The sequence below is a fragment of the Vicugna pacos genome, chromosome 10 (genome assembly GCF_048564905.1).
Source record: "Vicugna pacos chromosome 10, VicPac4, whole genome shotgun sequence".
Lineage (NCBI taxonomy): Eukaryota > Metazoa > Chordata > Mammalia > Artiodactyla > Camelidae > Vicugna > Vicugna pacos.
Genome location: NC_132996.1, coordinates 26,908,987 through 26,925,321, shown reverse-complemented (window position 1 = coordinate 26,925,321; position 16,335 = coordinate 26,908,987). Strand labels below are relative to the sequence as shown.

The 16,335-nt window shown below is 40.1% G+C and overlaps 2 protein-coding genes across 4 annotated transcripts in view; one reads left to right on the top strand and one right to left on the bottom strand.

The window, feature by feature from the left end:
• Window positions 1-8,412: 8,412 nt before the first annotated feature.
• On the bottom strand, window positions 8,413-11,402 carry COA4 (cytochrome c oxidase assembly factor 4 homolog). 2 transcript variants are annotated; one of them, XM_015238461.3, is made up of 2 exons: window positions 11,257-11,402; window positions 8,413-9,276 (listed from the first exon to the last, which is right to left on the bottom strand). In XM_015238461.3, the coding sequence occupies exon 2, from the start codon at window positions 9,262-9,264 to the stop codon at window positions 9,010-9,012; it is 255 nt and encodes an 84-aa protein (XP_015093947.1). In that variant the 5' UTR covers window positions 9,265-9,276; window positions 11,257-11,402; the 3' UTR covers window positions 8,413-9,009. The 2 variants fall into 2 exon arrangements, with proteins under 2 accessions (XP_015093947.1, XP_072825344.1); XM_072969243.1 differs by having other exon boundaries at window positions 11,152-11,393.
• A 57-nt stretch (window positions 11,403-11,459) lies between these two features.
• Window positions 11,460-16,335, top strand: part of PAAF1 (proteasomal ATPase associated factor 1) — a 39,224-nt gene continuing 34,348 nt past the window's right edge. For both annotated transcript variants that reach the window (XM_006203346.4, XM_072969241.1), the window contains exons 1-2: window positions 11,460-11,575; window positions 12,695-12,735. In XM_006203346.4, coding sequence (XP_006203408.3) covers window positions 11,529-11,575; window positions 12,695-12,735 — 88 coding nt within the window. In that variant the 5' untranslated portion in view covers window positions 11,460-11,528. The remainder of the gene's footprint in view (window positions 11,576-12,694; window positions 12,736-16,335) is intronic.

Here is a 16,335-nt window from a genome sequence, read left to right as displayed (position 1 = left end):
TATGCTATATACTTTATGTGGACTATCCTTGAGGTTGATGGTATTATCTCAGTTTTACAGATGGAGAAACAGGTTTGGAGAGATGAAGTGACTTCCTAGGGTCACATAGTCAATAAGTGGCAAAACTCTCCCTGCTGTTCTCTGCTACTTCTTTGGGATGCCCCTAAATAGAGGTCTGTGGGAGCTCAGAGCATTCTTAGCATTGTATGTACTATCCTGAAACTCATCAGTTTGGTTTCTTTGCCTTGGTTTCCAAAGGCAGTAAGAGGAAACTCAGATTTCTTCTCAAGGTATAACACTTAGGGAGGGCTGTCAAGGTAGCAGGTGCCCTTAATTAAAATGCTGCTCTGAATTCAAATTGAAGGCTCAGCAGGCCAGGACTTCCAAGTGAACCCCCAATGGAAGTATGGGCAGAATTTGCGAGGTGAGGACTGATATTTTGGTTGCAGAATTACTCACTGCTGGGTCTCCGTTAGGGAAGATGAAAAAGCAGCAGTTAACAGATGAGTGTAAAGCTGGAGGATGTGTAGTGACTTGAAGATAAAAAGGTGAATAAACATATATATTCTCTCTCTCTCTCCCTCCCCTTCCTCCCTCTCTCCCTCCCCCTCTCCCACTCTTTCTCGCCTCCATATCACATGGGCAATAGGCAATGTGACATCGACCCCATATAGGAACCTGGAATACGGCAGTGTATTCTAGTTGCCCACCTTTCCTTGTTACCAATTTGTGAAAGTAAGATACAGGGTTTCATAAATTGACAAAATGTTAGAGCTGGAGGAAATTGGAACCCAGCTAGCCTAACCCTCTCTTTTAGCAACTGCATGTTAGGGGCCCAGGAAGGGCAGTGCTTTACTCAAGGTCACAGTGAGCCTCACTGGCAGAGCTGAGAGCATGATCCAGATCTTTTGATTCCCAGTCCATCCCTTTCCATTACATCACTGAGGGATGAGTCAGGTTTATCTCTTAAACAGGAGGCAACTGGGTTCTGTCACTTTGGAGCTCTTGTGTCACTGGCCTAGTTGATGATATATCCTCTCACCAGTCAAAGGACTTTTGTTGCTCATGATTAGTCTGCCCTGAAACAAATAGAAATTGTTCATAATGCCTTATCCTGGTAAGAGAGACAGAGATAATCTGGTTGCTGGTACCTCAGAGTTACAAAATAATTGTAAGCTTCATTTGACTCTGCAGGGAAATGAACTTCTGTAGGATAATGTGGCAGTGAAATCAAATGGAATGCGTCTCCTGGCTCTAGGTTGAAAATACCTCCCCCTCCCTCCCTGAGACAACTTATTATAAAGAAAAGAGGCAGACAAATCTGAGCTGTTCCTAATTTCTACATTTACGAATTTTGAGACTTCAGGTGAGTTATTTTAACTTCATTAAACCTCAATTTTCTAATCTGTAAAATGGGGATAATTTCTTTTTAGGCACTTAGATTATGTGTATAATGGACTGGCACGTGCTCAGTAAATGTTAGGTTACCTTCCTATCTAAACTTCTTTGGTATACTTTTTAAAAAGATTATTTTTTCATTGAGGTATAATTTATATATCGTGAAACACACAGATCTTAAGTGGATGTTTGATCAGTTTTGAAAAATGCAGTCACCTATAAAACCTACACTCCTGTTAAGATAAAGAACATTTCCATCTCCCTGAAAGTTCCCTTACATTCTTTCATAGTCATTCTTCCCAGACACAACCACTCATCTCACTCCTATTGCCACAGATTAGTTTTGCCTATCTAGTACAATATATAAATATCAGAGTATGTACTCTTCTGTGTCTGACTTGATTCACTTACTCTGGTGTTTTATCCATGTTGTTGCGTATATCCATAGTTCATTCCTTCAGCATACTTTTAGTTTTGAACCCAATAAAGGTTAAACTGTGTCTAGTACTGCTGCAAAAACATGAAGGCTAGACAGGAGAGAAGAAAGGGAAGGTCAATGGATTAGAAGTCAGAGTACCTGGATTCTAGTTTTGGCTCTATCAATACATAACCTTTGAGATAATCTGTTTTGCTCTTCATTTTACAGATGAGTTAACTGGCTCAGGAGGGAAAGAGACTTGGCCAAGGTCACAGGGATAGCTCCAAGTCACTCGATTCCTGGTATTGTACACATTACTGAGAAATGGATTTTTATGTAGATCAGTAACTTTCAAGAGGGACTGAATGCCCAAGTTAAATGGACAGTTTTCCTAGTGGAGGCCAGTGGATTCCTCAGCTTCATGTGTGAGCCGCATTCCTCTGGCTGAGGTAGCTTGGTCCTCCACCATCAAGCCTAAAAATTGCCAGCTGTAGATTCTGAAAGGGTATGTTCTAGTTGTAGAGAAAAAAAAATGGAATCTGGATGTTTTGACCACTCAGATACTGTAGTAATGTTCAGAGACCCTGGTCCTGTCTGTAGGATATAAAGTGTACTTAGGCAAGGAAAGCTCTCTGAGCATGCATTGGGCATGTCTGCAACTGGACCTGCTGGCAAGGCACTACAGACAGAAGCAGCCAGTGTACCCCATGCTTGTTTAATCTGTACTTTGATCTCTATGTGCTGTTTTTGTCTTCAAATGTCTGATTTTCCTGGAGAATCTGAAATGATTCACTTAGCTCTTATACCCACCCTGGAATAACTCATTCTCAGGCATTTCAAGTTGAGGGAATCAGCTCCACATTTAGACAGAATAGCCAGGCTCTGAAAGATGTTCAGGCTCTGAAGAAAGAAAGTCTTCTTCAGAAGATAGCTTAGAGAAGGAGAGAACCCTTCCCACTTCCTCTGCCTGCCTTAAGTCCCTTTTGGGGCAGAGCAGGGAGTCCTAGCATTCCATACAGTGGGCAAGTATAAAGTTTCAACCTGGACCCCCTCCAGTTCTCCTTGGATTTCTAAAGTCAGCAGCCCAGGACTTTGGCAATTTTACCTGAGGGAGGAAGAGTGGGAGGAGTATCTTATTACTCATTTAGTAAAACACATTACAGTGCACCTTTGTACTGAGCACAGGCCACGTCCCCAGCCAAGGACCTTGCAGGGAAAAGCCAAATCATGAGTCTGCCTGAGGCCTAGCCAAGGGTGGCACCCAGCCAAAAGGTCTCTCCACTCATCCCTGGCACCAAGCTTCTCTGCAGAGGTAGGTGTGGATTGTATAGAAACAGGCATGGACCCCCCTAAACTCCAGCTCCATGGCTGTGGGCTGCATAGCTGAGAGATTAAAAAACATACTAATCGAGAACATTGGGCAAGTTGTGCTGGTTAATTTCCTTTTTATAAAGCACTAAAAAAAGGTAAAGTAATATTTACACAGTAAGTAGGGTCACTTAGTGTGTGTTAAGCACCATAATAGGAACTGGATGCTTGTGAGAGAGCAAAGAGCAAAGAATAGCACAGGCTTTGGAACAAGACACCCTTGGAGTCTAATCCTCAGTCTGACCTTTACTTCCTCCTCTGTAAAGGGCAGTTAGTTTAGTGTTAGAAGGACCAGAAGATAATGTAGCTCACGACAGTGACTAGCACACAATAATAATGGTGATATAGCTAACATCCAGTGAATGCTTACTATGTGCCAGACACTGTTGCCAAACTCTTTACCAGTACTCATTCTTTCAAGAACCCTATGAGGAAGATCTACATTAATTAGGTTTTTTTTTCAATTATTTTTTTTGAGGTACTGGGGATCAAATCCAGGACCTTGTGCATGCTAAGCACATGCTCTACCACAAAGCTATACCCTCCCCACTACATGCATTAGTTTTGATGCCTGTGAGGAAGGTATTATAACTACATTTTTAAAGAAGAAAAAACAGATCCTGAGATGTTAAGCAATTTGCCCAAAATCACACAGCCAGTAAGTGGCGTAGTGGGATTTGAAAGCAGCAATGTCATAGGGATTGAGAGCACAGGTGCTGGAACCAGACACCCTGGGTTAAATGCTCCATACATGTGTTATAATAGATCAGTAAATGCTAATAAATTTTATTTCCAGATATTTATGTATTATCTTTCATTTAATTCTCTTAGTATGCCTATTAAATAGGAATTATCCCGCTTTATTTGAGGAAACAGGCCTGAGTGGCAATAGAGGTCTCCTTGCCCAAACATTCTGTGACCCCCTACAGTGTTAGCTCCCTGTTAGACTGGAGCCCTCCCAAACCTGTTCCCTACGCTTAGCTAGTTTGAAAGCCATTCCTCTTGCTGAGGAGGTCCTTCTACCCTTCCCCTCTGCTAGAATCCCCTGTCCTACACCTATGGCCTATTATTTCTACTTTAATTACACAGATTAATACATAGATACATTTCTGTTGTAACAGATTTGAATATATAAGCAAATAAAGTCCTTATGGATGGAACTTTACATTGTGACCATTTATTCACTATTATAAACCGTGCTGCAATGAATCTAATAGCATATACATCTTGTAAAAAGATGTTTAAGAGGATTCCTAAAAGGGGAATTACTGTTTAAATATTTAAGATATTTATAGATGTCACCAAATTGCCCTGAAAAGCATTAGTAATTTATGATCCCTTCAATGTGTGAATATGTCTGTTTCCTTCCATCCCTACCAATACTGGTCATTAAAACACTTTTAATACACCCATTTATGATAAAAACTCTCACCAAAGTGGGTATAGAGGGAACATATCTCAACATAATAAAAGCTATATATGACAAACCTACAGCCAGCATAGTACTCAACAGTGAAAAACTCAAAAGTTTCCCACTAAAATCTGGGACAAGACAAGGCTGCCCACTATCACTACTCCTATTCAACATAGTCTTGGAAGTCCTAGCCACAGCAATCAGGCAAGAGAGAGAAATAAAAGGGATCCAAATTGGAAAAGAAGAGGTAAAAGTGTCACTATACGCAGATGACATGATACTATATATAGGAAACCCTAAAAGGTCCACACAAAAACTACTAGAAATAATCGAAGAATTCAGCAAGGTAGCAGGTTACAAGATTAACATTCAAAAATCAGTTGCATTTCTTTACACTAATGATGAATCAACAGAAAAAGAAAGTAAAGAAACAATCCCCTTTAAAATAGCACCCAAAGTAATAAAATATCTAGGAGTAAACCTAACCAAGGAGGTGAAAAACTTATACACAGAATACTATAAAACACTGATTAAGGAAAGTAAAGAAGACTTAAAAAAATGGAAAGATATCTCATGCTCCTGGATTGGAAGAATCAATATTGTTAAAGTGGTCATACTGCCCAAGGCAATCTACAGATTTAATGCAATCCCTATCAAATTACCCAGGACATATTTCACAGAACTAGAACAAATAGTTATAAAATTTATATGGAACCACAAAAGACCTAGAATTGCCAAAGCATTACTGAAGAAGAAAGAGGCTGGAGGAATAACTCTCCCAGACTTCAGACAATGCTACTGAGCTACAGTCATCAAGACAGCATGGTATTGGTACAAAAAGACATATGGACCAATGGAACAGAATAGAGAGCCCAGAAATGAACCCACAAACTTTTGGTCAACTAATCTTCAACAAAGAAGGCAAGAATATACAATGGAATAAAGACAGTCTCTTCAGCAAATGGTATTGGGAAAACTGGACAGCAGCATGTAAATCAATGAAGCTAGAACACTCCCTTACACCATACACAAAAATAAACTCAAATGGATTAAAGACTTAAACATAAGACAAGATAGAATAAACCTCCTAGAAGAAAATATAGGCAAAATATCATCTCACATACATCTCAAAAATGTTCTCCTAGGGCAGTCTACCCAAGCAATAGAAATAAAAGCAAGAATAAACAAATGGGACCTAATTAAACTTACAAGCTTCTGCACAGCAAAGGAAACCATAAGTAAAACAAATGACAACCTATGGAATGGGAGAAAATTTTTGCAAATGATGAAACCAACAAAGGCTTTATCTCCAGAATATATAAGCAGCTCATATGACTTAATAAGGAAAAAACAAACAACCCAATCCAAAAATGAGCAGAGGACCTAAACAAGCAATTCTCCAAGGAAGAAATACAAATGATCAATAGGCACATGAAAAAATGCTCAATATCACTAATTATCAGAGAAATGCAAATCAAAACTACAATGAGGTACCACCTCACACCAGCCAGAATGGCCATCATTCAAAAGTCCACAAATGACAAATGCTGGAGAAGCTGTGGAGAAAAGGGAACCCTTCAACACTGCTGGTGGGAATGCAGTTTGGTGCAGCCACTGCGGAAAACAGTACAGAGATTCCTCAAAAGACTAGGAATAGACGTACCATATGACCTAGGAATCCCTCTCCTGGGCATATATCCAGAAGGAACCCTATTTCAAAAACACACCTGCACCCCAATGTTCATAGCAGCACTATTTACAATAGCCAAAACATGGAAATAGCCTAAATGTCCATCAACAGGTGACCGGATAAAGAAGATGTGGTATATTTATACAATGGAATGCTACTCAGCCATAAAAACTGACAACATAATGCCATTTGCAGCAACATGGATGCTCCTGGAGAATGTCATTCTAAGTGAAGTAAGCCAGAAAGAGAAAGAAAAATACCATATGAGATCGCTCATATGTGGAATCTAAAAAACAAAAACAAACAAACAAACAAAAACAAAGCATAAATACAGGACAGAAATAGACTGACAGACAGAGAATACAGATTTGTGGTTACCAGGAGGGTGGAGGGTGGGAAGGGATAGACTGGGATTTCAAAACTGTAGAATAGATAAACAAGATTACACTGTATAGCACAGGGAAATATACACAAAATGTTATAACTCACAGAAAAAAAATGTGACAATGAGTGTGTATATGTCCACGAATGACTGAAAAATTGTGCTGAACACTGGAATTTGACACAACATTGTAAAATGATTATAAATCAATAAAAAATGTTAAAAAAAAAAGAAGATGTGGTATATTTATACAATGGAATACTATTCAGCCATAAGAGCCAACAACATAATGCCATTTGCAGCAACATGGATGTTCCTGGAGAATGTCATTCTAAGTGAAGTAAGCCAGAAAGAGAAAGTAATACACCATATGAGATCGCTCATATGCGGAATCTAAATTAAAAAAAACATAAATACAAAACAGAAACAGACTCATAGACATAGAATACAGACTTATGGTTGCAAGGGGGATGGGGGGTGGGAAGGGACAGACTGGGATTTCAAAATGTAGAATAGATAAACAAGATTATACTGTATAGCACAGGGAAATATATATAGGATCTTATGGTTCTCACAGCAAAAGAGAATGTGACAATAAATGTATGTATGTTCACATATAACCTAAAAATTGTGCTCTACACTGGAACTTGACACAACATTGTAAAATGACTATAACTCAAAAAAATGTTTAAAAAAATAAAAGAAAAAACACTTAATTTTTGTCAATAGAATCATCTAACAGTACTTTGTTTTTAAGACCTGCATTTCTCTGATTATCAGTTATGTAAAATATATTTACATTTTCCTATGTTTTGTGGGTATACTTAACTTTGTTTACTTGTCAGTTGGACTATTGCTTTTCCTTACTGATTTCTAGGTACTTTTTATTTGTTGCAGATGGTAATCCTTTCTGCTATATATGTTACAAATAGGTAATATCTACTTCATTTTTAATGGTGTCAACTCAACTCCATTCTCTTCTTTGAGATTCTTGCTGACAGCTGCAGTCCACACTGCTCCCTCTGATGACCCATGACACTGAGCACACATGGCCCAACAGAGATTCATGTCTTTCTATATACCCAGTCATCCCCTTCTGCCTCAAGGCTTAAAGTGGACTTTATTATTCTTTGGACTGGTATTCCTCATATTTTCTCCCCTCTTTTCTCTTTCTCTCCTCTCCAAATACCAACACAAAGGCTCAAAGTAGTTTTAGGGCTACTATATTTCTGATTTGTGATAACACACAGACACACACACTCAAGAAATGTTGCTGCTGTTGATGACAGCATATGCCCCTTTGCACTCCAGCTCTGTAGCAGGGGTCACTCTCCCAGCTCCCTTCCGACTCCCAAATGCTTTACAGGGCTAGACAGAAAGTAACAGAATGGGTAATGCAGCTCCATGGAAGAAAAATGAAAAGCAGTGGCGAACTGTTGTGAACTGGAGAACACAACCACCTAAAAGAAAAATCATTATTCAGCTCCAGAAAATCGTTGTCACGTAGGACTCTAAGCTCCACATTGACAGCCTCACATTGTTCAAAAGCTGAAAATCTGTATTTTATGTTAATGTACTTTTTAAAACATCAAGCTAACATTGTGTTTGCTGGGTTGGGAGTGTGCTGAGTTAAGACTCTGCATTTTCTAATTCAACAGAGTCTGGCATATGAGAGGTACTCAGTGTTTGTTTCCCATTTGCTTTCTTCCTTCCATTAGATTGACTGAAATATCCAGAACAAATGATGAGATAAAGTCATTTATATTATTGTTAGGAATTAGTTGTTCTAGTGTTGTTTTGTTTCTCTTTCAAACCAGACTAAGCAACATGAAGGCAGAGATAATATTTTCATCACATCAGTTTCCAACACGGTGCCTGGCACATGAGAAGGTCTCTGAAAACCCTGATGTTTTTGAACCAGTGACTTAATAAATGAAGAAATGATTAGGTAACAAATTTACCTTTAGATTGTGAATTTACTTTAAAATTAAATGTCGATGTAATCAGCTCAGGGCTAGACACACTGACCCAGGACACAGGGTAGGACAGCATCCCTTAACTCCATTCTTTGTTTTACATGGCAAATACTGGTCAGTATTTAATATTGGTGGCACAAGATGGATGAGGATGTGTGGGATCTCAACATGAAAATATGACAGCTTTTTATGGCAGTCATGTCCAACCCATGGCTGCCTGGCTCTCATCCCCAGGCCCAAGACTATCCCCAAGTCTTACACTTCTTGGCCCACACTTCCACTGTTTAGGATTTCTTCCTCCCATGATCTCTCTGGGTGCTAGTTTCTGCAGGGCCATCCTCTGGGGATAGGTGGTTTGGGATTTCAGCTGTGGGCACTGCTTTGCTCTTTCCTCCTCTGCAGCTCCTCCCGTCGCCTTGCCTGCTGTTCACTCATGCAATCCCTGAAGGCCTGCACCTGTGGCTGGCACTGTCGCCAGTCCTGATGCTGGGCCATGCACTCCTGCACTGCATAGTGAGAAGCAGCACAGCCAGAGCGGGAGATCAGCTGATCCAGTGGGTCTTCTTCCTCATCCTCCTTCTTCATCTGTCGGGACCAGGTATGGCCTTGCGCTGACATCTTTGGGAGTCTCTAGAACATCAATGGAGGGAAGGTTAGATTTGGGACATGATTATGTATGATGCTGTTCCTCTGTTGTAAGTAACACTGACCACTGCATTGTTATAGCCTATTTATACATATGTCTCCTCTTGGAGACTGTAAGCTATTTGAGGAGAGATACTGGGTCTGATTTACCTTGGCACTCCCTGGCAGAGAGCAGGCACTGCAAAATGGTTTGAACTGAACAGAATGAGATAAAGTACATGAGAATGCTTAGCACAGCACTAATAAGCTCGAATGGATTCTAATAATAGAATTGAATTAGCTATCTTCTTCCGTCCAATTGGCTTTATTCTACGGCTGGATTAGAACAAAATTTAACACTTGAGAGAATACCCAAGTATGGGTAGGGTTTGACATATGGAAGGAATGGAGAGAGCTGTGTGGCTGTAACATTGGAGCATACAGGGTCCAGGGCAAGAAATGAGTCTGTGAGGTGAGTGAGTGTACTTAATATAAGGTGTATTCGCCCAGACTGTCTTCCCACAATAATCTGCTTCAGAATACCCAGCACAAGGTAGCATACAGAAAGGTTTGAAGAGAAATGACCTCAGCTTTTGTACAAATTTCACCATGACAGGATGTAAATGAGCTAGGACTCCTTAATGCCTTTCCTGAGTCTCTGATTCATTCAAGAAATGATCACTGAGGAGCTATCACATACCCCACATTATGCTAAAGTTAAGGATACAGGAGTGAGCAAGACAGACACAGTGCCTGCGTTCATAGAGTTTACAATCTAGACAAGTAAATAGGCTATTTACTTGTGTACAGTATGTACAGACAGCTAAGACTGGTAACACAGTAGGGGAATACCTAATCCAGACAAGGGCAGGAATAGGCAGGGAAGGCTTCCTGGAGAAAGTGATTTCTAAACTGAGACTTGAAGGATGAATGAATAAGAGTTAGCCAAAGATACAAAGAATATTCCTGGTCAATGGATGAGCATGGTGAGGGTCTGAGACAGAATGTGACAGAAGAGGAATTGCAAGTTCTACATGACTGGAGAATAGAGTATGAGAATGGGAAAATTAATGAAATTGGTTAAATGATAAAGTATCTGATCATAGCAACGCCTTGGTAATCAAGTTAAGGCGTCCAGAAGGCAATGCCGAAGTCAGGAGAAGGATTTAAGGACTCTGTAGTCCTATACAAAACTCTCTCCTTTGGAGGCAGTATAACCTAAGAGAGGAGGGGGAAAATGGGCTTTGAAAACAGACTTGAATTGGAAACTTAGCTTTGTCACCGACTCTTTGAGTGACTTTGGGTAAACCACTTCAAAATCTCTCTTGAAAAACAGATAATATCTACCTCACAAGACTGCTGACGACTAAATGAGATAACGTACGTTAAGAAGCCTGGCACGTCCAAAGAGTTCAATGAATGATAGCTCCCGTACGTGTTTCCCCTTCCTAAATACAGTCAGCTCTTTTAAGGCAAGGGACAAACCCCTTAGAACAAGTACGGTGGGAAAAACAGTGCCTTGGATCCTAAGCCAAGAAATCTGGGTTCGAATACCAGCACCTCGCCTTACTATGAACATGCCTTAGCGTGCAATCTTTTTTAAGGTAATATTTAACTCGCAGAGTTCCTGTAAGGATTAATATAATAATGAATGACACGTGCATGGGCTACAACAGAAATAAAGTAAATGCTACTGTACTTTTTCCCACCACTACCCAGCTTCAGCCTCCCCTGGAGTAAAAAGAGACCCTTGCACAGAGATCAGGGCAAGCCAGATGGTCGGCAGCTGGTTGTGGAGGCTGGTCTGGACTAAGAAGTCATGGAAAGGATGGGAAAGCAGAGAAATCCAGGTGGCCAAGTCACCCAACGCTCCTCTCCCACCTTCAGGAGAGGACGCGTGCACGCGCGCCCCCACGCGGCCACCGGGCACACCCCCGTTGTGTCTGCTGCGCTTCACCGCGCAAGGACACGGCACACTGTGCTCACCGATCAGGCTGACAACACTCGAAGGACGCGCGCTCCTGCACAGCGGCGTCGGTTTTACAGGCAGCTGGAACTCTTCCGACCCTTCTGTCAGGAACCAGCCTCCTGTGGGGAGCGCGCGCGCGCAAATGGATGGGGTGGAGAAGAGGTGCTATCGCGCATTTTCATTGGTGGCCTGTCGGTATAGATCCCGCCCTTTGTTCTCGACGCAGCTCCTTCGGAGGACCCACTTCCGGGAAAGAGCGGAAGAGGCGGTCTGGTGGAGGCGGGGTCAAATGGCGGCGCCTTTGAGGATTCAGAGCGACTGGGCCCAAGCCCTCAGGTGAATCCAGGTCCAGAACCGGGACGGAGGAGGCGGGTAGCAGATGTTGCCTTTACATTAAGGAGAGCCATGCTCGATCCAGGATATCCATATGGATTACCTCATCAATTGTTGAGGGAACCCTGGGTCTAGAAAAAGAAGTCTCAAACGCCCATAGCCATTGTTTTTCAGCCTCAGAAGAGCTATGCTGAGGGCAAGAAAACACATATGCGTCGTGTGATTCCAGAGGCAGAATAGGATCAGTCAGTTGGAGAAAGACTGGAAAATTGGGAGGCAGGAAGTCTCTTGGCCAAGTAGTCATGGTCATTTAGCAAATAATTGGTCCTCAGCTATTTACAAAAGTCCCGGTACTTGCCACCACCGCATTGTCATTGTGCGATGGAATCTTTGTATCTTCCTCGGCCCCTAGTGGTGTATTAGTCATATTGTACAATTCTGTTAAGGAAACAGCGTAACGCCTACCATGTCGAGATTGACCTAGATAGATACTCCGTGGAGTTCAGATGTGCACTTTAAATTTAAGGGGTGGTTCCTGCCCTCAAGAAATTAACAGCTTAATTAGGGATGCACTACAAACCATTCACTCATTTAACATATATTTATTGATCATATACTGTGCAACGTATGCTGGGCACCAGAATGAGTACAGCAGTGCTGTGAATGGCAACTATTATTACTCATAAGTTTTTCACATTAAAACAGTGGTGAAGATGAATAAAGCATAGTCTCCTGCATTTAAGAAACTTGCACTTTACTAAGTGGGCTAAAATAAAATACACATTACTTACTACAACACAGAATGTGTAATAGGAAGAACACTGACATTTATTAAGGGCTACCAAGGGCTTCTGAGAGAACACAAGTCCAGAATCAGGAAATAACTTGCCCAAGATTGTGCAGCCAATAAGTTATTTCATCAAATATATGGTGGAATATTTGAGATTCATTTAACCGACAGATCTATGCATTAAACACTTAATCCACAAAATTTTCTTCAATAAATAAAATTTGTCTATGCCTGGATGAGATTTTAGACTAGATCATTTCTAAGTGCTAGTGGCCAAATTAGGATCCTTTTTGACATTGAGTGAGCCTAATTAGGTTTTTGTCTCTTCATAGGAAGGATGAAGGGGAGGCCTGGCTGAGCTGTCACCCCCCAGGTAATGTCCTTAAATCTATATGCTTTCCCTTTAGAAAAAGAGAATTTACTACTAAAAGAGAGCTTCCTGCTTTCTCCTGGCCCAGACTGCTTGTACAATGCTCATAGCCTTCAAATGTTCTTAACTAGTCTGTGCTGTTCTGACATCACTCCAACTTCTCCATTCTAGGGGAAAGTCTTCAGATTAGTTTTCCATTGGAAGCCACAAACTTATCTGTGGAGAATTGCTGGTGCATCTTTATCAGTCTCTTAGCCATTTATTATTGTATCCTAAGCAGTTCTGTAGCTTCAGTTGTGATTGTCCTGCAGTTCTAGATCTGCAGTTCTAGTTTTGACCTCTCTTCAATTTCAAGCAGAGATTAAATAGCTGTCTGCTAAATGTTTCTGCTTAAAGTTCTCACTGTCATCTTGAGTTTATCAAATCCAAAACCTGAAGCCGAGCACTTCTGTTGTCAAATGGGTTCTCTTTCTTGATTTTCTCATTTCTTAAGTTACCACCGTTCTAGGTATCAGAGTAAAAAGCCTAGTCACTTCACCCTGCCATATATTGTTAGTTCTCAAGTCTTATAAATGTTTCCTTTGGATGACATTCCTGTGTTACTCCAATTCATTCGTTTGCAGTTAATGTGGTAACATGTGGTAACTTCTAAATTTGTGAGAAAATTTTGTTTTAGTGGTTTTTTTTTGGAGATACTTTATGTTTTTATATAATAATATATTCTATTTCTATGAGAAATAGAGTTTTAAATAGAGTTTTCTTTTGAGGAAATTGGTGCTGCACAGGAGAAGGGTGGTAGCTAGAAGGTCTCAAAAATCAAAGGTTTTTAAACTTACAGTTACCAAGGGGGAAAGGAGGTGTGAAGGGATAAATTGGGAGTTGGAGATTTGCAGATACTAACTACTATATATAAAATAGATAAACAAGTTTCTACGGTATAGCACAGGGAACTATAGTCAATATCTTGTAATAACTTATAATGAAAAAATATGAAAAAGAATTTATGTATGTATATGTATGACTGAAACATTGTGCTATACACCAGAAATTGACACAACATTGTAAACTGACTATACTTCAACTAAAAAATAAAGTTAAAAGAATCAGGGGTTTTTATTTTATTTTTAAACATGGGTACTAATGGAAAGCAATTAAGATATAAGATATAGGTAAAGGAAAAAAGAACTAACTGAAAAATCAGTGCCTTGGAAGAGAGACTTAAGTCTGAAAGGCTAAGATGAAAGAAGATGAGCTTAAGTGTAGATGTAGATATGGAAATTTGAGACTATCTTATAGCCTCAATTTTCTTCATGATGTTGGAAGTAGGGTCAGCTCTTAAGGAAGAGAGGTTTTTTTTTTTCCCTGAAATAATAGTTTTATTAAAATAAAATGTGTGCTAATGTGCTAGATGCTTTACATACATTATTTCTGTTTCTCACAACTGTATCAGTTTACCTACCTGTTAGGATTCTAATTTTTTTTAGATAATAACTTTACTGAGATATAATCCCATACCATAAGGTTCACCTTTTTAAAGTGTACAATTCAGTGGATTTTAGTATATTCTCAGAGTTGTGTGTCTATCACTACTACCTAATTCCAAACATTTTAAAAGAAACCCTGTACTCTTTAGCAGTCGCTCCCCATTCCACCCTCCTCCCAGCCCCTAGCAGTCACTAACTGACTTTCTGCCTCTATAGATTTGTCTCTTCTGGATGTTTCACATAAATGGAATTGTAATATGTGGCCTTTTGTGTCTTTGATTCAGCGTAATTTCAAGGTTTATCCATTTTGTAGCATTCATTTATTTTTGTGGCCAAGTAATATTCTATTGTAAGGATAGACCCCATTTTTTGCTCTTTCATCAGTAGATGGACATTTAAATTGTGAAGGTAAAGCCGGCTGGGCTAACAAGATGACTCACAAGTCTAAGAATGTGAAGGAAAAGCTGGGCTGGTCTAACAAGATAACTCACAAATCTAAGTATCAGAATACTGATCTGAGTTCTGCTGGACTAACTGGTAAATCTAAGTTAATTAGTGTTGGTTTGCTGTTCATGTTGTTTTTTTTTTTTTTTTTTTTTTTTTGCTAGCCAGCTGGATTTTCAAAGAGATATATCTGGCTTTGGAATGTTGGTTTGCTGCCTCCCTGCCTCCACTTTTGTGATAATGATGCTGCTAAAGCTGTTCCATGCCTATTGGCCGAATACCCCAAGCTTGTACTTTACTCTGTAAAACCTCATGCGCACGTCTTGGAGGTGCTCAGAGCTTCGGAGCAGAAGCTCCTCTGAGCCCACCGGCGTAATACATCTGAGTACTCCAACCTTCCGAGTGGTGCTTGTTTCTTGGCTGGTCTGTCGTTTCCGTAACAAAATCATTTCCACTTTTTGGCTGTTATGAAAGAAGAAGTTTTGATGGCAGGATAGGTGTCATGAGAACTGGCTGCTCTGGGGGATAAAAGGGGCAAAAGGACTGCAAAGCTGCAGAGTTTGAAGCTCTGTAGGAAATTGTAATGGTGCCAGTCTGCACAGTTGTGTCATTTTCTGTAGTAGCACTCAGCAGCCTATGCTTAGAAATGTAGAACATGACTGACTGGATTAATTCTGCTTTTGTTACATAGACAAAAAACCAAGATTGAGGTCATTTCAGTGACTTTACAATTGTAGAATGCTAATAGGAGATTGGCTGAAATGATGTACCATAAAGGCCAGACTTCACAGGATGGTTAGGGAAGCCAGGAGAGAATCATGGAGTGGGACAAAAAGCAGAGTTCCCTCAGTCCTGTTTTTGTGGCATCTTTCTGAACTAGCATTTCATGCCACTTCCCTGCTGAAGCTTCTTCACTGTATCTTCTCTAGTCCAAACTTCTACCCTCGATTGTGAGTTGCTTAATTAATATCTTTCAACTACCTTTTCCATGAGTGTTGTCACTGAACTAGTATATTAATTGATGCCTCCTTCCCTCTTGTTCTTTGTGTCTTTTATTCTTGATACGCCCCCTCCCTGACTTGCAGTTTCCTTTCTCTTCTGCCTAGCTTTCTTTCAAGGTCCTACTGAAGTCCTACCCTCTCTAAGAAGGTCTCTCACTCTGTGACTCCATGATGGTTTTTACTTCCCTCTTACTCTTAGAATCTCTGTTTGGTGCAGCAGGTATTTACTGAATAATTTGTAGCACCTTGCTAGTTTGTGAACTCAAGGACTTCACAGTCTCATAGGGAAGCTGGAAATGTAAACAACATGTTATGGGCTGTTACAAAGTGTATATAGGAGGCTCAGAAGAAGAAAAGAACATTTTTAACTCCATTCTGCCATCTGCATATGATTATGTGTAGGATAATATTTTATTTCGTCCATATCACTTCAAAAGCAATGTCCTACTTAAGCAAATTTTCCAGATTACTGAAGTTTAATTCTTAACTGTATATTATGTGTATATACTGTGGATAAATGCATATATTCATGTTGGTCTTCACCTTTCATCCTGGAAGAATTTTATTTCACAGCCAGTAAATGAGGTTGAGATCACTCTAGTAGCTTTCTCTACAAATACTATATTATATCTCAAAATCTTTGTTCATAACTTTTAGCCCTTGAGTGTATTCCC

Excerpts from the sequence above, each read along its gene's own strand:
- COA4 (XM_015238461.3), bottom strand. The coding sequence starts at position 9,264 with ATGTCAGCGCAAGGCCATACCTGGTCCCGACAGATGAAGAAGGAGGAT.